At 43.7% G+C, this 23,774-nt stretch overlaps 1 protein-coding gene across 1 annotated transcript in view; it reads left to right on the top strand.

Moving 5' to 3' along the window:
- LOC139422074 (gamma-aminobutyric acid receptor subunit beta-2) overlaps window positions 1–22,965 on the top strand; it is a 90,270-nt gene extending 67,305 nt beyond the window's left edge. The window contains exons 6-10 of the mRNA XM_071173220.1: window positions 5,793–5,930; window positions 7,812–7,964; window positions 11,904–12,148; window positions 15,209–15,349; window positions 18,384–22,965. Of these exons, the coding sequence (XP_071029321.1) occupies window positions 5,793–5,930; window positions 7,812–7,964; window positions 11,904–12,148; window positions 15,209–15,349; window positions 18,384–18,734 (1,028 nt within the window). The 3' untranslated portion in view covers window positions 18,735–22,965. The remainder of the gene's footprint in view (window positions 1–5,792; window positions 5,931–7,811; window positions 7,965–11,903; window positions 12,149–15,208; window positions 15,350–18,383) is intronic.
- The last annotated feature ends 809 nt before the right edge of the window (window positions 22,966–23,774 follow it).

The raw sequence follows: 23,774 nt of genomic DNA, 5'->3' as shown, positions 1-23,774 counted from the left end.
TTTTTAGGGGCCACTACGGCCACACTATGGGGATGCCGCAGGGAAATTCAAGGCATTGTCAATTGCTTGTCAAATTGTGAATGAGAGACTGATGATGTGTGTACAGCCTGTGCAAGAAACAAAGCAGAGCTCATGTCTTTCATGCTACTTTTTTCAAATCATCATTACAGTTGCATCATGCAACCTTAGAATGTATAAAAAATCTAAACACAGCCCACTGTTTGTATCATAACTAAAGTTGCATAAATAACTCTCAAATATTCATATAGGAGGAACTGTTTCTTTGTTAACCACTCAACACAGAGTAGGCGCATGTGCACATACTCCAACCGAAATCGTTTGGAGAAAACATCCTTTCTATTTTATTCAGCCATGTTCAACTGTATTCTTCATGCTATAAAATAATGGCATGGAATTCTAAGCAAATCTTGTCTGCTAAATGAACTTGTATAGCCCACTGCATAGGCAGATCAAGGCCTAACATAAGGACAACGCAGAGTATGCTATTCAGTTCTTCTCAAATAGACAATATTTTCTTCATATTATGTTTCTTTAGACCTGTCTAAAATAAAAAATGAATTTATTGTGAGTGTAGGCTATATTAAAATGATTTATTTGACTTTTTAAAATGTAAACGTTACGAAGGTCTGGTTCAGTGGCTTGTAGGCTATGCGTGGAAGCCAGTTTATGTTAATGAATGGTCAGTTACCGTGAGATCGGCAGTTATTTGCTTGACAATCACCGGCTGACAAAATTTCATGACCGCCACAGCCCTACTGGACACCTGCTCAGACATCTCATTCCAAAATCATGGGCATTAATATGGAGTTGGTGCCCCTTTGCTGCTATAACAGCCTCCACGCGTCTGGGAAGGATTTCCACTAGATGTTGGGTGATTAGGCCTGGCTTGCAACCGGTGTTCCAAGTCATCCCAAAGTTGTTCGAGGCTTTTTCGGTCAGCGCTCTGTACATTCCAATCAAGTTCTTCCACATCATTCTCAACAAACATTTCTGTATGGACCTGTAATGGATTTCCTCCTCTTCGTCTGAGGAGGAGTAAGGATCGGACCAAAGCGCAGCGTAGTAAGTGTTCATGATTCAAACTCAGAACACTAAACAGAAAATAACAACATGAATTTACAAAACCGAAACAGTACTATGTGGCCAAAACAATCACACAGAAACAAACAACCACAAACCAAAAGTGAAACCCAGGCTACCTAAGTATGATTCTCAATCAGAGACAACTAACGACACCTGCCTCTGATTGAGAACCATACTAGGCCAAACACAAAAACCAACATAGAAAAACAAACAGACTGCCCACCCCAACTCACGCCCTGACCATACTAAAACAAATAATAAAATAACAGAACTATGGTCAGAACATGACAGTACCCCCCCCCCACCAAAGGTGTGGACTCCAGCCGTAAAACCTGAACCTATAGGGGAGGGTCTGGGTGGGCGTCTGTCCGCGGTGGCGGCTCTGGCGCGGGTCGTGGACCCCACTTCACCACAATTTTTGTCCGCCTCCTCAACCGCCTCCATGGCCTCTTACGAGCGGCGACCCTCGCCGCCGACCTCCGACTGGGGACCCTAGCCATGGACGGGAGATTCCGGCAGCGCCAGACAGGCGGGAGACTCCAGCAGCTCCAGAGTGAAGGGCCATTCTGGCATCGCCTGGCTGACTGACGGCTCTGGCAGCTCCTGGCTGACTGACGGCTCTGGCAGCTCCTGGCTGTCTGATGGCTCTGGCAGCTCCTGGATGATGGCTCTGGCAGCTCCTGGCTGGCTGACGGCTCTGGCAACTCCTGGCTGACTGACGGCTCTGGCAGCTCGTGGCTGACTGACGGCTCTGGCAGCTCCTGGCTGACTGACGGCTCTGGCAGCTCCTGGCTGACTGACGGCTCTGGCAGCTCCTGGCTGACTGACGGCTCTGGAAGCTCCACTTCACCACAATTTTTGTCCGCCTCCTCAACCGCCTCCATGGCCTCTTACGAGCGGCGACCCTCGCCGCCGACCTCCGACTGGGGACCCTAGCCATGGATGGGAGATTCCGGCAGCGCCGGACAGGCGGGAGACTCCAGCAGCTCCAGAGTGAAGGGCCATTCTGGCATCGCCTGGCTGACTGACGGCTCTGGCAGCTCCTGGCTGACTGACGGCTCTGGCAGATCCTGGCTGACTGATGGCTCTGGCAGCTCCTGGCTGACGGCTCTGGCAACTCCTGGCTGACTGACGGCTCTGGCAACTCCTGGCTGACTGACGGCTCTGGCAACTCCTGGCTGACTGACGGCTCTGGCAGCTCCTGGCTGACTGACGGCTCTGGCAGCTCCTGGCTGACTGACGGCTCTGGTAGCTCCTGGCTGACTGAAGGCTCTGGAAGCTCCTGGCTGACTGATGGCTCTGGCGGCTCCTGGCTGGCTGACGGCTCTGGCGGCTGCTGGCTGGCGGACGGCTCTGGCGGCTCCCGGCTGACTGGCGGCTCTGGCGGCTCCCGGCTGACTGGCGGCTCAGGCGGTTCCCGGCTGACTGGCGGCTCTGGCGGCTCCTGGCTGACTGGCGGCTCTGGTGGCTCAGGACAGACTGGCGGCTCTGGCGGCTCAGGACAGACTGGCGGCCCTGGCGGCTCAGGACAGACTGGCGGCTCTGGTTGCTCAGGATAGACGGGAGACTCTGACAGCGCTGGAGAGGCGGGAGCACGTGTAGGGAGAAGACAGAGAGACAGCCTGGTGTGGGGGGCTGCCACCGGAGGGCTGGTGCGTGGAGGTGGCACAGGATAGACCGGACCGTGCAGGCGCACTGGAGCTCTTGAGCACCGAGCCTGCCCAACCTTACCTTGTTGAATCCTCCCCGTAGCCTGGCCAGTGCGGCGAGGTGGAATAACCCGCACTGGGCTGTGCTGGTGAACCGGGGACACCCTGCATAAGGTTGGTGCCATGTCCGCCGGCCCGAGGAGACGCACTGGAGACCAGATGCGTAGAGCCGGCTTCATGGCACCTTGCTCGATGCCCACTCTAGCCCGGCCAATACGAGGAGCTGGAATGTACAGCACCGGGCTATGCACACACACCGGGGACACCGTGCGCTCCACTGCATAACACAGTGCCTGCTCGGTCCCTCTCGCTCTCCGGTTAGCACGGGGAGTTGGCTCAGGTCTCCTACCTGACTTAGCCACACTCCCCGTGTGCCCCCTCCCAGGACATTTTTGGGGATGCCTCTCGGGCTTCCAGCCAAGCTGCCTCCTCATACCGGCGCCTCTCCGCTTTCGCTGCCTCCAGCTCTGCTTTAGGGCGGCGATATTCCCCTGCTTTTGCCCAGTGTCCCTTGCCGTCCAATATCTACTCCCAAGTCCAGGAGTCTTGTGTTTTCGGCCGTTTCTGCCAGTTACCATGCTGCTTGGTCCTCTTGTGGTGGATGTTTCTGTAACGGATTTCCTCCTGTTCGTCTGAGGAGGAGTAAGGATCGGACCAAAGCGCAACGTGGTAAGTGTTCATGATGATTTTCAATTCAAACTCAGAACACTAAACAGAAAATAACAACGTGAATTTACAAAACCAAAACAGTACCGTGTGGCCAAAACACTCATACAGAAACAAACACCCATAAACCAAAAGTGAAACCCAGGCTACCTAAGTATGACTCTCAGTCAGAGACAACTAACGACACCTGCCTCTGATTGAGAACCATACTTGGCCGAACACAAAAACCAACATAGAACAACAAACAGACTGCCCACCCCAACTCACGCCCTGACCATACTAAAACAAAGAATAAAATAACAGAACTATGGTCAGAACGTGACAGGACCTCGCTTTGTGCACGGGGGCATTGTCATGCTGAAACAGGAGAGGGCCTTCCCCAAACTGTTGCCACAAAGTCGGAAGCACAGAATTATCTAGAATGTAATTTTATATTTCTCTTCACTGGAACAAATTATTGCTCCTCTACCAAACTTTACATATTCGCACTATGCATTGGGGCAGGAAGCATTCTCCTGGCATCCACCAAACTTAGATTCATCCGTCGGACTGCCAGATGGTGAAGCATGATTCATCACTCCAGAGAACGCATTGCCACTGCTGCAGAGTGCAATGGCGGCGAGCTTTACAGCCAGCTTTTGGCATTGCACAGGGTGATCTTTGGCTTGTGTGCGGCTGTTCGGCCATGGAGACCCATTTCATGAAGCTCACAAAGAAACAGTTATTGTGCCGACATTGCTTCTGGAGGCAGTTTGGAAGTCGGTAGTGAGTGTTGCAACTAAGGACAGATATGTTTTTGTTATGCGCTTCAGCACTCGGTAGTCCCTTTCTTTGAGCTTGTGTGGCCTACCACTTCGCGGCTGAGCCGTTTCCGCTTCACAATAACAGCACTTACAGCTAACCGGGGCCGCTCTAGCAGGGAACTGACTTGTTGGAAAGGTGGCATCCTGTGACGGTGCCACGTTGAAAGTCACTGAGGTCTTCAGTAAGGCCGTTCTACTGGCAATATTTGTCTATGGAGAATGCATGACTGCGTGCTCAATTTTCTACACCTGTCAGCAACGGGTGTTGCTGAAATATCCAAATCCACTCATCCAAATACTTTTGTCTCGCCTGCGTCCAAATACTTTTGTATTTATAGCTACATTTTTTTTATTTGTCTCTATACTCCAGTATTTTGGATTTCAGATCAAATGTTATATAATTATGAGGCGATAGTACCGAATGTAACTTTATGTTTGAGGATATATTCATTGAAATAAATGTACTATATGTATCTAGTCTGCCTATTTGAATGTCTCATAAGAGAGTCAAAAGTGTAGTATTTGGTCCTTATATTCCTAGTACTTAATGGCTGCATCAAGCTTGTGACTCTACAAACTTGTGTTTGTAGACACAGCATGTTTCTGAATACTTCTACATTAATGTGAATGTTACCATGATGACAGATAATCATAAATGAATCATGACTAACGATGAGTGAGAAAGTTACAGATTCACAAAGATCACATCCCCAAGACAAGCTAACCTCTCACCATTATTGATAACAGGGGAGGTTAGCATTTTTTGGGGGGGTATGATATGTATTATCCATAATCATGGTAGCATCCACATTCATGTAGAAGTGTTCAGAAACATATTCTATTCTTATTTACAATAAAAGTGACTCCAAAAGGACACTGTTACATGACTTACCATTAGTTTCTATTGGGTACAACATCATCTGAAACACAACCAAAGTAAACTGCAAATGCATCCAACAAGTTTGTAGTCACACGCTTGATGTAGCAATTTTGTGCTAAGAATACGAGACCAATTAGTAAACGTTTGACTAAATGTAATACTTTATAAGTGAATTTGGCCAAATACTTATGACACCTTCAAATGGGGGTATGAGATACATACAGTAAAGTACTTTCATTTCTAAACGGTAAAACAGAAATGTATAAAAATACCCTCAAATAAAAGGTGACATTCTGTACCGTCGCCTGATATAAAAAAAATTGATCTTAAACCCCAAATACTAGAGTATAGAACCAATTGAAATGTTTTACCTTCACTGTCCAAATAAATATGTAGAGGAGTGTATTTGTATCGATCCAAGTGGTAGACATGTTCGGTTTACACTACAGTATTTACAATGGTAATGATCCAGTCAACACATTATTTGTATGCCTTATTGATGATTGTGTGCCTACAAGTGTTAATGTTGAATTAATAATCATTCGAGACGTGTACACATTAATTACATTACTAACTTGCAGTTTCCCCCTTTGTTCTTCATCAAATGCCCTGTCTCTCGCCCTTCCTCAGATGGGTACACCACTGATGACATAGAGTTCTACTGGCGAGGAGGTGACAACGCTGTGACGGGGGTGGAGAGAATAGAACTCCCCCAGTTCTCCATTGTGGACCACAAACTCATCTCCAAGAATGTTGTCTTCTCTACAGGTGATGTCTTATGCCCAAAATGCCCCTAAATGAAGCTTCTCTCATTAACTTATCACCATACAGATACAAAGGACTGCAGAGCAGACAAAAACTGCTTCTCTCACAAGGTTATCTCTGGCCTGTTTCTGAATAAGAGCTCTTAGCATTTCCAGAAAATGCCATGTTACATCAGTCTAGCTGGTTTCCCGTAATGCCACAGGCCGGTCCAGAGTCCCCCGCTGTGCAGTGCAAGGAACATGGGGAAGTGTGTAGAGCAATGGGTCAGCTGGTAAAGTGCATCCCTTTATAGGTCAGTTAGAGGTTCAGATCTTCCCTGATTGCACATAGCTTTGACATTGGATCTTCTCTGACAGGCTGGCACATGCATTCTATTTCCAGGACATTTGGCACATAGGGGGAGGTGGGAGGAGAGTGAGGCTTCTATGAAGGGGAAGGAGTGATGGTGGGTCCTGTGAGTGATGTGGATGGGAGACTCCGTGGTGGTGCCGGAACGGATGTGGGACATTCCCGCTTCAGCCAAACTGGCACATGTCCCACAGGCAGAATGGGGGCCACTCCTGCCCTCAGAAACGGAGCATGCTCATGTGTTATTTAAAAAAGAACCGGTTTGATGGAATGATTTATTCATATTCGTACATTTTCATATTTATGAATTTGCCGTGCAAGCAGGCAGGAGCACAATGGTATTGTATATAGAGGGTCGGGGAAACTGCTTTATTGAATTGGAGCAATACAATGACACAGAGTGAGTCAAACAATTACAGAGCTGGTAAACCCGATGTTGGTAAACCCGATGTTTTCTGATGCATAGAGAACTACCATCAGTAGTTATAGCTCACCTGTTTCTTTATTTGCCGTTACTGCACTGCTTAGGCATTGAGGATGGGGGATTCCCAATTTCTACAGCAGCATGCTGAGATTAGTAAGGACTGACCATCAGGTCACATGGAGAAGTATACATCAGCAGAGATGGTTGGCACTTATCCAATACAACCCCCTATGATGTGATAAGGACAGAAAAATGCCCTTGTTGCTCTATTGACAAGATTGTAACACCTCCCCTCTGTAACCATAACAACACCACTATTTCATTGGTCCTCGAGGAGACCCTTCCTGCGTCTCTATGTGCCGTGCGCTGCACACTAAACTCGCAAACGCTAACTGTGAACTACTCACTGGAGATGTGTGCCGGAGGCATTTTTATGCCCACTCTGTAATACATTCATCTTTCTTCTCCTGCTCTTACTGCGCCTGCTGTGTAGCTTCTCCCCAGCTCCTTATACCGTGGGTCCTTCTTGATATGAAGCTCTAATGGTCCCTCGCCTGCCATTTTAATAGAATAATACAACATAATCAAAATACAACCCAATCCCCAAGGACACAAAAATATGAGCATGTTCAAGTAATGCTACCATAGAACAGCCTACTGGGTTTATTTTATTTTATAAAGCTTAGATAAGCAAAAATAGAGGGCTCTCCTAGGCAGGCAAAGAACCCCTCTCTACATGCAGATAGATATAGGCATAACTGATAATGCAGGAGAACGCTGATGCCACACAGTTAAAGCCAGAACCAGGATTTTTTTCGGCTGAGTATTTCCCCAACATGGCTATTGGAGAGGACAACAGGGAGTGGGACCATTCAATCAGCCTTTGTCAGGCATAGGTTGTTAGCTGTATACTGTAGAGAGCCTCAGGAGTCAAGCATAAAGCAAAGTAAAGTCAGTAGAAGCAGATCCGGATGAGAGAACAGAGGGAAATATCAGTGTCTTACACAACAAGGGTCAAACAAGCCCAGGAGACCCACCACCTGTATGTATGTATGTTAGTCTTGTGTCATCTTACGTTGACAATGTCTATTTGTTTATCTCTCTCCATATAGGATCCTACCCCCGACTCTCCCTCAGCTTCAAGCTAAAAAGGAACATTGGCTATTTCATCCTGCAGACCTACATGCCCTCTATCCTGATCACAATCCTCTCCTGGGTCTCCTTCTGGATCAACTATGATGCCTCTGCTGCCAGAGTGGCTTTAGGTAAGGACTTGTGTGTCATGGATTTTGTCATGTGACCAATGACTAAGCTCACAACAACCTTAGCCAAAGCAAAAGTCTAAGGCATGGTTAAGCTAGCGGGAATCCATAGTGTAAGGGCTGGATTCAATCTGTAATCGTGGATGTATCGCTGAAGATCCGTGGAAAATGTTTCCGGGAATTTCTGATTGAGCAGACATATGCAGCATTTATCATGAATTCAGTCTCCGTGACCACGGGAACATTGCCTTTAATTGTCAATTGCACTATAATAGAGGATCTTCAAAGCTATTGATAGAAAACAGCCTTAACACAACATCATACAGTACACATACTAACAGGATGGTATGCTGTTTCTTTTAGCTAAGTTTTGAATCTCTAATAGTCACACCTTGTATTGCCAAAACATATTTTCTTGAGTTCACATGAAAGATTAATACAAACTTGACACTGGAGCTCTGCCCCAGTGATGTACTGGGCCATCCACACCACTTTCTGTTTTTATTTTATTTTATCTTTATTTAACTAGGCAAGTCAGTTAAGAACAAATTCATATTTTCAATTCCGGCCTAGGAACAGTGGGTTAACTGCCTTGTTCAGGGGCAGAACGACAGATTTGTACCTTGTCAGCTCGGGGATTCGATCTTGCAACCTTTCGGTTACTCGCCAACGCTCTAACCACTAGGCTACCTGCTGCCCCACTCTGTAGTGCCTTGCAGTCGATGGCGGTGAATTTGTCATGATGCATCCAGTCAAGATGCGCTCGATTGTGCAGTTTTAGAACTTTTTTACGATCCAAGATCCCCATGCTAAATCTCTTCAGCCTCCTAAGGATGAAGAGTCGCTGTCAAGCACTCTTAAGAAGTGTGCGGGTCTGTTTGGACCATCTTAAGTCCTTAGTGATGTGGACGCCAAGAAATTTGAATCTCTCGACCCGCTCCACTACAGCCCTGTCAATGTGGATAAGGGCGTGCTCTCCCCCCTTTCTCCTGTAGTTCAGCACCTTGGTCTTACTGACGTTGAGGGAAAGGTTGTTGTCTTGAAGGCCACGCTACAAAGTCTCTGATCTCCTCCCTGTATGCTGTTTCATATCACAGTTGGTGATCAGGCCTACCACCGTCATGTCGTCCTCAATCTTGATGATGGTGTTGGAGTCGTGCGAATCCACGAGGTCATGGGTGAACCGGAAGTACATGAGTGGACTAAGAACCACCCCTGAGAGGCCGAGGGAGAGGGAAGTTTTCAGTCTCAGGGTTCCGAGCTTGGTGATGAGCTTGGAGGGGACTATGGTGTTGAATTCTGACCTGTATATGAACAGCATTCTCACATAGTTGTTTACCCTTTTGTCCAGGTGGCAGGGGGAAGTATAAAGTGCAATTGAGATTGCATCATCTGTGGGTCTGTTGGGGCGGTATGGAGTGGGTCCAGCATGTTTGGGATGATGCTGTTGATGTGTGTCATGACCAGCTTTTCAAAGCACTTCATAATTAAAGATGTGAGTACTACAGGGCGATAGTAATTTAGGCAGGTTACCGCAGAAATCTTTGGAATAAAGATAATGGTGGTCAGCTTGAAACATGTTGGGGTTACAGACCGGGACAAAAAGGGATTGAAAATGTCAGTGAAGACACTTGCCAACTGGTCTGCGCATGCTCTTGTCTGGCCCAGTGTCCTTGCGAGTGTTAACCTGTTTAAAAGTTTTACTCACTTCGACCCTGGAGAGAAAGATCATACAGTCATCCGGAACAACAGGGGCAGGACTCTGTTTTCCTCGATGCGAGCATAAAAGGCATTTAGCTCGTTTGGGAGTTCTGCGTCACTGGGCATCTCACGGCTGGGTTTCACTTTGTAATCTGTTATCGTCTGCAAGCCCTGCCACATTCGGCAAGAGTTGGAGCTGGTGTAATAGGATTTCACTTTCCTCCTGTACTGTCATTTTGCATGTTTGATGTCTCACTGGAGGTCATAGCATGCTTTCTTGTATGCATCCATGTCCGTGTCCCATTCCTTGTAAGCAGTAGCTCCAGCCTTTTAGCCCGGAATGGATATTTTCTGTAATCCATGGCTTTTGATTTGGATACATTCGTACATAGTCACTGTGGGGGAACGTCGTCTATGTAGTTATTGATGAAGCCTGTGATTGATGTGGTAAACTCCTCAGTGCTATCAGATGAATCCCAGAACGTATCCCAGTCTGTACTAGCAAAACAGTCTTGTAGCCTTGCATCTGCCTCATTAGATCTCTTCTGTATTCAGTGCATCACTGGTACTTCCTGTCTGAGCTTTTGATTGTAAACAGGAAGCAGTAGGATAGAGTCATGGTCTGATTTGGCAAAGGGAGGGCGAGGGAAGGCCTTCTATGAATTTTAGTGAAACGCTGCCTTGGTGTGTGTACTTTCTTGTTTGTTCATAAGTCATAGTTTGAGTGCCAAAGTGGTGTTGTCAGGTGGAGGGATGTAGACAGCCATGATAATAATGGATGAGAACTCTCTTGGTACCATGAGGTATTCTATGTCAGATAAGCAAAAGCTTGAGATATCCACACTGGAAGCAGGCCACCAGTTCTTGTTAGGAAAAGGCAGACCCCTCCCCTTTTGGACTTGCCCGAGGCTGCTGTTGACCGATCATGCTGCTGCATGGAGAAACCACTGTTCCATGTTCATAGATTGGGCTATCCAAGTTTCTGTGAGGCATATACTATTGCAGCTTTTTAAGTCTCGAAGACTCTCGAATGAAGCTCCTTTTCTTGTGTGACTGGACATTTGGACAATGAAACGGAGGGGAATCTGGTTGATTTTCTCTAACCAGGATGTCAGCCCATCTACCGCGTCTATGTCTGCTGAATTTTGGTACCCCATGAAACAAAGAAATAATGTCCTGTATGAACAAAAAGAACAGCTGAGTCAGAGTCGAAGTCGAGGTTAGTATCTTTTGAAAAGTGCTTGGCGGCCATATTTGATAATAGTATGAATTCTTGGTATAAAAAAAGTCAAGAGAAACATGAAAAAAGTCACTAAATAGTAAATTTGGTTTGGAGAAAAAGCATGATGGAGCAGCCTTACAGAACACAACAACCGAGATGCTTCCTAAAGTAGAGTGATGGATGACTGAAGTGATTTCTTTCCACTCTGATTTGAGTGCCTCTGCATTTTTTTGTTCCCTGTATTTTGGAAGTCATAATTTCTCGCTGTCAACCTTCATTGCATAAGTCTGGCCCATGAGGTCTTGTGGTGCTGCCTGCCTGCATAGGATATAGAAAGCTCCATTCTCCCTCACCCGTCCACATCGCTGGCGCCCTCGATAAGAGCAGCACTCTCCTTGATTGTAGACTGACCTGCGTTTATTTATCGGAGAGGGGAGGCATGTATGGGATTTACTGAAAACCAGATGTAAGGCTTGATAATGGAGGCAGCTGGACAGGGGGTTGGTCAACCCAAATCAGACCTCTGTTCAGGAACCGTTTGACTCTGTCCTGCATTCAGTCATTTATAGGCACTAACAACAGAGGTATGGCTTTGTGCATTGCAATTGTGTATGGATGCAATGCCCTTCTTCTATCAACTTGTCATTGACCAGAATCAGAGCTGGAAAATGAAGTCAATTACAGATTGCAGAGTCGATACGGGAAAAAAAAGGCAGATTAATCTGTCATAAAAGAGTTGAAACAAGAACACCAAGACCCCTTTTTTAACAGTGAGCTGACCTCCCAGTTGACTGTCATCATTAAACAGAAATGGTTGTGAAAGGATGTGAAAGTCTACAGGAGATTCCTTGTCAGTCACAGCAGTCTGCTTGCTAGCACATTCAAATGAGAAGCAGAACAAACCTGATGTATCTGATCTGTGGTCAAGGCTTGAGTAGCTCTCTCTGCGGGAGTCCTCTGCTAATGAGGTTGGTCTCCAGTGATGATCTGTGATGATAATGGGTGGTTTCTTTTCCCAGGAATCACCACTGTGCTGACCATGACCACCATCAACACTCACCTGCGGGAGACCCTTCCTAAAATCCCTTATGTCAAGGCCATTGACATGTACCTGATGGGCTGCTTCGTCTTCGTTTTTCTGGCCCTGCTGGAGTACGCCTTGGTCAACTACATCTTCTTCGGCAGGGGACCCCAGCGCCAGAAGAGGGCGGCTGAGAAAGCAGCTGTCGCCAACAACGAGAAAATGAGAATGGATCCAAACAAGGTACAGTACACACCATGTACTGTACATTGTTTTCACCTTGATAGGATACCCAGTATTTTAAAGAGTAGCCCACTGGATAGATGATACAAGTTACTGTATGTAATCACAGCCTTGAAAAGAACCAAATTATTTAGGTAGTGAATTATCTTCGTGCACATTTAGATACATTCTTACTTTTCATACAATGCATACTTGATGAAAATGAGTGCTTAGTCTTTTCTTTATTGTGAATCGCTGTACAAGTTGTTCCTGTCCAGTCTTATTCTCATAATTTCACTATGAACACGCACACACACACGCACACACACGCACACACACACACCCCTGTGAGCTGACAGTTTCAGATGAAAGCAGTGGCATGACTTGATTCTTGAGCTTACTGTATATGAAGCTGATGTTTTCTCTTTCTTCACCTCATGAAAGTGAATTTAATTATTGAAAGAACTGACTGTGAAGCTAAAATGTAGTGAAGACCAGTAAGGAAATCTTGATGAAGAATGTCACCACTTCAAATAGGGGGGTTGGATTAATGCTACTCTGCTTTACCGTCAAGGAGAACCAGCCTTAATAAGCCTACGCCAGTCTTGTGTGAATTCCAAATAAGGCAATTTGCCACACAGGCAGAGAATTTCTCCGTTTCTTTTGCCTAAATGAAATGGAATGAAAGGCCAGGAAACATTTAAAGCCCGTAAGAGAGCCCGTGGAGCTTGTGAAGAGCATTCTTCCTGTTACATTTACCTGTTTTAAGCCTTGTTTATACCTGGTGCTATTGCCGCGTTCATGTGCTAGTCGGAACTAAGAAGCTTGGAAATGTCCAACTTGCTAATAGGCTGTAGTTATGCACGTGATGCTTCAACCAATTAGTCAATTGGAAATTTCAGAGTTTCCTAGTTCCAACTATCACGTGAACACGACATAACATGTGACCGGATTTCCTGGTGCCTCACTGTATGCTGATTATTTGATAGATATTCCTTCAAAATAACATAAATGAATTCATTTTAAAGCTATTGATCCCATAAGTCAGTGGTGCTACCTGTCAATTATTTTAGAGACCGGTATAATGATTTAAAAGGTTTGACCATCCAGATCTGTTTAGACTTGATTATTGTCCAGATACAATGGATCATTGACTACCTCAGGAGGTGGTCAGGAAGATCTGATCGCAATCCGATCACAATGCATATTTTAATCATCTACACCTGTCAAAAAATGTGGGCAAATCAGAATGTTGACAAGGTCAAGACAAAGTACACATTTTAAAACCAGGTATAAACGGGGCTTCTATGTCCTGAAAATGTGATTAAGTTTTGTAAAAGCTTCTCTTATCTACATGTTAAGTGGGTTAACTCAATGAAAACAGGGTGTATCAGAATGTGTACTGTTTACAGGTTGACACTTAGTGCATTTGGAAAGTATTCAGACCCCTTGACATTTTCCAAATTTCGTTAGGTATTATTCTAAAATTATTCTAATATTGATTAAATAATTATTTTCTCATCAATCTACACACAATACCCCAGTACAAAAAAAACCTACTAAAATATCACATTCACAAGTATTCAGACCCTTTACTCAGTACCTTGTTGAAGCACCTTTAGTGGCGACTACAGCCTCGAGTCTCCTTGGATATGACGCTACAAGCTTGGCACACCTGTATTTGGGTAGTTTCTTCCATTCTTCTCTGCAGATCCTCTCAAACGCTATCATGTTGGATGTAGAGCGTTGCTGCACAGCTATTTTCAGAGATGTTTGATCACGTTCCAGTCCAGGCTCTGGCTGGGCCACTTATGGACATTCAGAGACTTGTCACTCCTGCGTTGTCTTGGCCATGTGCTTAGGGTCGTCGTCCTGTTGGAAGGTGAACCTTCGCCCCAGTCTGAGGTGCTGAGCGCTCTGGAGCAGGGTTTCATCAAGGATCTCTCTGTGCTTTGCTCCTTTAATCTTTGCCTTGATTCTGACTAGTCTTCCAGTCCCTGCCACAGACAAACATCCCCACTGCATGATGCTGCCACCACCGTGCTTCATCGTAAGATGGTGCCAGGTTTCCTCCAGACGTGATGCTTGGTATTCAGACCAAAGAATGTCATGTGCCTTTTACTGAGGAGTGGCTTCTGTCTGGTCACTCTACCATAAAGGCCTGTTGATGGAGTGGTTGTCCGTCTGGAAGGTTCTCCCATCTCCACAGAGGAACTCTAGAGCTCTGTCAGTGACCATCGGGTTCTTAGTCACCTCCCTGACCAAGACCTTTCTCCCCGATTGCTCAGTTTGCCCGGGCGACCGGCTCACGGAAGAGTCTTGGTGGTTCCAAACTTTTCTATTTAAGAATGATGGAGGCCACAGTGTTCTTGGGGACCTTCTATGCTGCAGACATTTTTTGGTACCCTTCCCCAGATCTGTGCTTCGACACAATCTTGTCTTGGTTTTTGCTCTGACATGCACTGTCAACTGTGGGACCTTATACACAGACAGGTGTGTGCCGTTCCAAATCATGTCCAATCAATGGAGTTTACCACAGGTGGACTCCAATCAAGTTGTAGAAACATCTCCAGGATGATCAATGGAAACAGTATGCACCTGAGCTCAATTTTGAGGCACACAGCAGAGGGTCTAAATACTTATGTAAATAACATATGTGTTTTTTATTTTGAATACATTTGCAAAACTTTCTAGAAACCTGTTTTTCGCTTTTTCGTCATGGGATGCTGTGTGTAGATTGCTGAGGATTATTAATTTATTCAATCCATTTTAGAATAAGGCTAACAACATGTGGTAAAAATACTGAATACTTTCCAAAAGGCACTGTATAACAGAGAAAACATGCTTTGGATAGAAATTTGGATGTTGTGGACTGCATTTAAATAAAGGGATGTATAGTAGTTTCCTGTAGTATTACATTTGAGTCAAAGTGTTCGTTTTTTGGGGGTGGTTTTCAGTGAAATTTGATAATTGCTGGTACTGCCTCTCTGAACATGGTTACCTTTACCTGAATTGTCTATTTTGTGTTGCTTCTCCTAGCATCTGACCCAAGTGACCATTATGGTTTTTGTATGCTTTCAGTGGTTGGTGGGAAATGTAGTTCAGAGAGACGATACTCTGTATGCGAGAATGAAACAGAGGGATATTGACGCTCATGACTCAATGTGGGAACCAATCTTTGTGGATGACGCAGCGATGGGACTAGGCGATCAAAAGAATAAGGTACTGGATTAACAACTGAGTGACAACATATAGCAAAAAGAACCCAACTAGAACCACTTTGGTATTTCCTTTACACCACTTATTACATTTTACCTATAGTTTCCACCACCATCATTGATTGTCCTCCCCTGAACTCCACTTTTAGATGCTGGTTTGCACATTCTAAACACATTTTAGTTTGATGTACTTATCGGCAGTATTCTATAGTAACATCTAGCAAATAAACACTGTGATTGATAGCTTCCCATTTTAGTAGATGGTGAATACATGGGAAATGAAAGGAGGATACCTAGTTAGTTGTCCAACTGAACGCATTTAACCCAACCCCTCTGATAAGCCTCATTGTGCAATAATGTGTTTCATTCACTGTGCCCTCTCTGTCCTCACCCCTATACCATACGTTATTGTTCAACTTCTGGAAAATGGAGGCGGAAAAGCACCTCATCTTTCCAGGGAGGGAATTAGAGATGCCTCTAGCTGCATGGCATGTGGGGTCGAGGTGGTCAGCCAGAGTCAGCTCCACTGATAAACCCAGAATCCTCCATTCCTAGCATGTCCAGGCAAGGGGTGTTGAGTTGAAAGAACAAAATACCAGGCACAATTACAAACATATTTTAATCTAGTAATAGATTACTAAAACTACTTACAACACAAAGAGTGTGCAATGATGGTGACAAAAGACAGTGTCTTCTATCTTTATCGCTGTTTACACTTTGTCGTATCAGTGTTTTTGTCATCAAACTATTAAAATATGTTTGTAATTGTGCCTGCGATTTTGTTCCTTCAACTCTTAATTGTCAGGAAGTATAACTTAATGAAAAAAAGCAGTAAGTACAATATGCCTTTCACATTCTATGGTAAAAGGGACCCAGAGCTCCCTTTCAACCAAACAAACATTATTTTAACAGCAGGGGCTGTTACACAATTTTTAAGAGTGATTTCTTGGTATGGATTCTAATGAAGACATTAAGCCTTAGGCTCTTCATTCATTACATGTAGCGTAATTAATAATACATATGAAGAGTTTAAATCCAAAACTCTATATATCCATTTTCAGAAATGTTGGTATATGAGCTTTTATTGTTTAAAGAACATGAAAGAGATTGGTGTACCATGGCAAGGCAGACATGTATTCATTTGAAACCTATCACTTGATGGTTTCATTTCAGAGGCAAATAATTATGTTTTTTTTCGGAAAAACGCAATATCTGCCTCACTCTCAGAGAATTTAGTACTGCTAGGTTCAATTTAAAAAATATAAAGTTTTAATATCTCGCTTATTCTCTGAGGTATCAATCACAGCATCTTTTTTTGTGACAGACATGTCGAGACGTGCCCCGCCTCTAGTCATTCTCTGTTCTTTGGCCAATTGCGAGGTTGACACTAAGGAGCGTAGGACTCCAGCTCCTGTCGATTGTGTGGAGTACTAATCGAAAGGAAAGTTTTGCTTAGAGTAGAATTCATTTTCTACTCCTAGCTATCGAGACTTTATTAGTCCTCGCCGAAAGGCTTTAGCTAACTTGGCTAGCTAGCTGGAAAGATGGCTAACCACACCAGCATTACTACCTGCAACATTGTACTATTGTTAGATCCCTTCTCTCATCTAAATGTCACTTTTGTTTACTCATTTGTGTTAATTTGACCAGCTCTACGGTTGTGAGATTATATCTACCCAAAAACAAACTGCCCAACGCAGTTCCCTTGGCTAGCACTGTACTAGCTACAAGGTAACTGCTAGCTAGCTAACGCATTACTGGCCTCACGGCTTAGTTTTCACACGGTGCTCACCCTAGCCGCAAGGCTTCTAATTAGCTAGCTCATGCCTAACAGGCATCTTCATATCAGCAAGCCCTGCTCTGTACAATAGTTACTGCTAGAGTGGTTTTGAGAAGGAGGCTCAAACGCTCCACTATCTCTACCACCTCCCTCACCTCTAAGTGATTGGCCGAGGTGGAGGCTGAGTCCCCCACAGTCAAGCCAAGTTTGGTCGACGTTATGGATAGCATCAATTCCATCCCCTCACTGTCTGACAACTTGGTGCCAGGGAGGTTGAGCTATGGGATGATGAGGAGGATGGCAGGATTAATCTTGTGGATCTCCTCGACTTTGAATCTGAGATTGAGGGTGTAGATACCGCTCTTCCACCATCGAAAATCCCCATGCCTCCTGACCCCAGGACGGAGGAACCTTGATCTCCCCCACCTGAAATTTGGGCTATTTGACATTTGGTAGCGATCCACAGCCAAACTCGGCATCGAGTGGCCGGCTCCCTTGGGGGCCAGGATTCCGTAAGGGACCTGTACAGACCCGGGCCATGTGGCAACCCGTTGGTCACTGCAACCTGCCCCACAGTGGGCAAAGGGCAACAAGTTGCGGCCGCAGCAAGGTTCCGCCGCCTGAACCCCCCGATAGGGGGCAAGAAGGGCCAGACAACTTAGGGTGCAGCCCTAGCAGCAGAGGAGTATTGTGTACGTGCCCTATCCAGCCTCTTTCGTGTTCAACGTGACCCAAACTTTCTCCTTACGCGAGCGATGACATAGACTGACCAGGTGAATCCAGGTGAAAGCTATGATCACTTATTGATGTCACTTGTTAAATCCACTTCAATCAGTATAGATGAAGGTGAGGAGAGGTCAAATAAGGGTTTTTAATCCTTGAGACATGGATTGTGTATGTGTGCCATTCTTAGGTGAATGGGTTAGACAAAAGATTAAGTGCCTTTGAACGGGTATGGTAGTAGGTGCCAGGTGCACTGGTTTGAGTGTGTCAAGAACTGCAATGCTGCTTGGTTTTTCACGCTTAACAGTTCACTGTTTGTATCGAGAATGGTCCACCACCCAAAGGACATCCAGACAACGCGACACAACTGTGGTAAGCATTGGAAAATCTAAAATCTATGAATAAAACATCTGAGAACAGTGATATTTTACACACACATAAAGGTACCCATAAGCAATCATTTCCGATGAAAAACAAAACTTGGTGGATATAGCATTTTGTAACTTAACTCTTTGTATCATTTCTCACCTTTTAGATGGACCCACATGAAAACATTCTACTGGGCACAATAGAAATTAAGAATGAGATGGGAGCGTCGGAGCTGACCCTTGGTCTCAGTGACCCCAGGAGCACAATGTTAACTTATGACAGCTCCACCCTGCAGTACCGCAAAGCAGGGCTGCAGGCCAGGCACAACTTTGGACGCAACACTCTGGAGCGGCATGTGACTCAGAAGAAGAGCCGGCTACGGAGGCGTGCTTCCCAGCTGAAGATTAACATTCCCGATTTAACTGATGTAAACTCTATCGACAAGTGGTCGAGAATGATCTTCCCCACTGTATTTTCCTTGTTCAACATTATCTATTGGCTCTACTACGTTAACTAAATGGACTTCAGCAAGGGCAGAACAAAACAAACAGCAAAAATGTTGCTTGTTTTTCTCTGAATTTGTATTTTGCTGTTTGTTCTTGCAACACAAGACTGAATTACTGAAACAAAATCAGGACTGATTCCATTTGAGCTTGGAACACCTTAATTGCTGGCTAACACATGAAAACCTTAGAGGAGAGAAAGATTCAGAACATATATGGTGCCTGTACCAGAGTTTTTGTTTATAATTTAGATTATTTAGTGAATATAGTATTTTATCATTTTTAGGTGTTTGTTTGCATATATTTTTGTTTTATTTGTACAATCTATATTTAATTTGTTGCCAAAACATAGTTAGAAATATTAATGATATATTGATTTTAAAATGACTCACAGACCACAAAGACATTCCTTAATACAGCTACAAGCACATTCAGGTCAATCTTTTCTAAGGTGTATTCATTCAAAGAGACAGATGTGATGTTATTTATCCTACAATTGATTTTGTCTTTATATTGTGAAGTTTCCATTTTCATAGTATTGCTATATGAAGTCATAGCATGAGGGTTTTATGATGAACCAACCTTTTCTACGTTGATATAGTTGACAAATCATAAGCTTTCTTTCAAGCATTATTTCAATTCTAAGAAAACATTTGATATTTCAAACAACAGAAACTAACATCATTCCAAACCTTGACCGAAGAAACTAGAAGTTCAAGCGTATAGACGATTCACATTGAATGCTATAGCACACCGTACAGAGAAATGTATCACTAAGTGTATCAAATGTATCGCTTGATTGATAAAATGTCAAGCCCCCTGTCAACTGAGAGGTTGAATATATTGCAAAAAAGGGGGACAAAAGAAAAGAGAGAGACTGAGAAAGATAATGCTGCATTAGTCATCAATGCAGTTCACCAGTCAGTGATACAGGGATAGATGCTGTATGTGATCAAAGGTATCTTGAAGATAGATACACAAATGTGTATCTTAATATTGTCCTTTGTCCATTTTAGTCCTTTGTTCACATATCCTTAAGATTACAGGATACAATGATGTATTTGTTCATGCTTGCTCTTCATATAGATATACAGAAACACACTTTGGCTCTAGTTTGTTAAGAAACATCCGATAGCATCAGATATGTCATGCCTAGTCCTAATGACTGATGACATTGAGCCAGCAGTTAAGGCGTCTATCATGGGCATTTTGTGATGCATCACAAGCCATTCTTTTCTATCACAATGATGTGTAAATATCTCCTGTAAATGATTGATTGTTAAAAAGGAATGATATCTATCATAGTTCCAGAGAGGATCCATCCAGCATTTGTCCATGACATAATTCACTTCAGGAAGCTTGAAGGGTTTGCATGACAGTTTTGAGCAACTCCACATACTAAATATACATTGTCATGACTGCCATTACTAACATCCAGGTTTCGATATGAACATGTACGAAAGAGAGAAAAGCCTGCTCCTGCAAGCTGGTAAGACAAACGAGAATACATAAAAGCACAATACTGCTCCAAATCTCAATTGAAAAGGGACTGTCCTCTTTTATTTTAAAGATATGTTTCTTTTTTGGTTATCAGTGCATTCCATTACTCTACTTTTCTGACAAATCATTACCATAAGTATACTGTAACAATACTACTTTTCCTTCAATTTTTACCTTAATGGTGATACTCCATAAAGAATCACGCCTAGGTATAGCATTGCCAGTAGTAGAATCAGCATTCAACATACAGTGTATTCAGACACCTTGACTTTTTCAACATTTTATTACGTTACAGCATAATTCTAAAATGGATTACATCGTTTCCCCCAGCTCATCTACACATAATACCCCATAATGACAAAGCAAAAACTGTTTTTAAAAAAAATGTTTCAAATTTATTACAAATAAAAAACTGAAATCACATTTACATAAATATTCCTTACCCTTTACTCGGTACTTTGTTGAAGCCTTGAGTCTTCTTGGGTATTACGTTACAAGCTTGGCACACCTGTATTTAGGGAGTTTCTCCCATTCTTCTCTGCAGATCTACTCATGCTCTGTCAGGTTGGATGGGGAGCGTCATTGCACAGCTATTTTCAGGTCTGTCCAGAGATGTTCATTCAGGTTCTGGCTGGGCCACTCAAGGACATGCATAGACTTGTCTCGAAGCCACTCCTGCTTTGTCTTGGCTGTGTGCTTAGGGTCGTTGTCCTGTTGGAAGGTGAACCTTCGCCCCCGGTCCTGAGCGCTCTGGAGCAGGTTTTCATGAAGGATCTCTCTGTACTTTGCTCTGTTCATCATTCCCTCGATCCTGACTAGTCTCCCATTCCCTGCTGCTGAAACACATCCCCACAGCAAGATGTTGCCACCACCATGCTTCACCGTAGGGATGGTACAAGGTTTCTTCCAGATGTGACACTTGGCATTCAGGCCAAAGAGTTCAATCTTGGTTTCATCAGACCAGAGAATCTTGTTTCTCATGTTCAAAGTCTTTTAGGTGCCTTTTGGCAAACCCCAAGCGGGTTGTCATGTGCCTTTTACTGAGGAGTGGGTTCCTTCTGGCCACTCTACATAAAGACCTGATTGGTGGAGTGCTGCAGAGATGGTTGTCCTTCTGGAAGGTTCTCCCATCTCCACGGAGGAACTCTGGAGCTCTGTCAGAGTGACCATCGGGGTCTTTGTCACCTCCCTGACCAAGGCCCTTCTCCCCCGATTGCTCAGTTTGGCCGGTCGGCCAGCTCTAGGAAGAGTCTTGGTGGTTGCAAACTTCTTCCATTTAAGAATTATGTAGGCCACTGTTCTTGAAGACCTTCAATGTTGGAGACATTTTTTGATAGCCTTCCCCAGATCTGTGCCTCGACACGATCCTGTCTCTGAGCTCTACGGACCTCAATTCGGTCGACCTCATGGCTTGGGTTTTGCTCTGACATGCGTTGTCAACTGTGGGACCTTTTATATAGACAGGTGTGTGCCTTTCCAAATAATTTCCAATCAATTGAATTTACCGCAGTTGGACTCCAATCAAGTTGTAGAAACATCTCAAGGATGATCAATGAAAACAGGATGCACCTGAGCTCGATTTCGAGCCTCATAGCAAAGGGTCTGTATACTTAGTAAATAATCAATTTCTATTTTTTATTATTAATACATTTGCAAACATTTCTAGAAACCTGTTTTCGCCCTGTCATTATGGGATTTTGCTTGTAGATTGATGATACGTTTTTTTTTGTCAATTCGTTTTAGAATAAGGCTGTAACGTAACAAATTGTGGAAAAAGTCAAGGGGTCTGAATACTTTCCAAATGCACTGTAAATTAAGAAACCTCGAACATTTTTGACATCAAAACACACAATACTGTAATAATACTCTTTTTCTGTCTGTTTGTTTAACTTATTAGTGAAACCCCGTGAAGAACTGTACACGTTGGAATTCCCATATTTGACCACTGTCTTTTATAAAACAACATTTTTCACAAACCGATACAAAAGCCATAGTGGCTGTATAGTAGGTGTTCCAAAATAACTTGGCACTCCCTCCAAACAGAGATAGTTTCAAGGATTAGGCTAGACCATTACCATTTCTCTCTTATGCTCCTTGGAATAGTAATGGAAACAAAAACAGGGATAAATGCACAAATATTATAAATTATTTTCCTTAGTGATTTCTGATCATTTTAGTGTTTGATGAACCCTAGATGATCGGTAACAATAAAATGTAGAAAACATGTCCATGAACATTTGTATTATCCTTAAATGCAGATGTAGTGACTTCACCTCAAGTTCAATTGCGTATGTTTTCAACATCATTGATATTCACAAAATATGTAATATTGCATTGCATCTACATGCTTTACATCTACATGCTCTTTTCTCAATGCTGTCAACTTGTGTCCAGTTCCTTGCTTTTGATTAGGTCCTCTAACACGGGGGTTCCCAAAATGGTGTCCGCAGCCAGATATGTTTTATTTTAGTTTTTTTTATGAATATTGCTAACAACAACAGATTAAACATGTTTTGGCCAAGAGAGTCGTGGAATACATTTAGAGGTTGTAATACAGTACAATACTATGTCATTCTATTAATCTATAACATACAGTATGTTCTTAACCATGGGCAAAATGGGTCTGAGATCCTCACAGGGATAATGGTATCCACAATACTCCACCAATTATCCAATGTTCAACTCAATACTTGTTTTGAACATAAATTAATTGCATTTTTCTTTCTAAATATGTACAATTGTATGGATTGGCAGCTTAAAAACTGCAACATTTTCTCTTTGATGCCAAGTGGGCCTGTTTTTTCACCGGGCCTGAGACTTGGTTCGTCCAGCCATGTACTGCAGACATCATAGCAAAACACCTTGTACAGTTTGCTACAGCAAGAAAATAATCTTGCAGCAACAGGAAATGGAAATTATTATGTGGATTATAATTAATAAAAACATGTGTAGGGGTAGATTTTGTTAGGGCAAATCAAGTCTGACATTTCAAAGTGGAAATTACAAACTTTAGATGCCTTTTTAAAAGTACACTACACCTTTTTTACAAGCACGCTACAAGTTTGCATTTCCTTCTTTGCAGGAAAATTCTCAGCAACAAAAGATTGATCAAATTAAGATCCTACATCTGTATGCTATTTTTATTGCACTCAAGTTTCTGATTGTTTTTTTTTAACCTTTATTTAACTTGGCACATTCTTACTTGCAATGACGGCCTACCCTGGCCAAACCCAGACAATGCTGGGCCAATTGTGCACCGCCCTATGGGACTCCCAATCACAGCCAGATGTGATACAGCCTGGATTTGAACCAGAGACTGTAGTGATGTTTCTTACACTGAGCTGCAGTGCCTTAAACCACTGTGCCACTCAGGAAGTTTGAGTGGATTATGAGGGTATCCCTGATTAATTTCCTATCATGAAAGGGGTCCCAAGCCCATAAAGTTTAACCCCTGCTCTTATACTTACTTTTCCACAATCCAAACAAAGGTTGCCACCACACTCTTCACTGTGGTTGACTGAATACTCCCCTAATGATGCATATTAACTATGGCT

The sequence above is a fragment of the Oncorhynchus clarkii genome, chromosome 12 (assembly GCF_045791955.1).
Source record: "Oncorhynchus clarkii lewisi isolate Uvic-CL-2024 chromosome 12, UVic_Ocla_1.0, whole genome shotgun sequence".
Taxonomy (NCBI): domain Eukaryota; kingdom Metazoa; phylum Chordata; class Actinopteri; order Salmoniformes; family Salmonidae; genus Oncorhynchus; species Oncorhynchus clarkii.
Note: the sequence above shows the minus strand (reverse complement) of the source record. Positions and strands in the feature narration are given on the sequence as shown.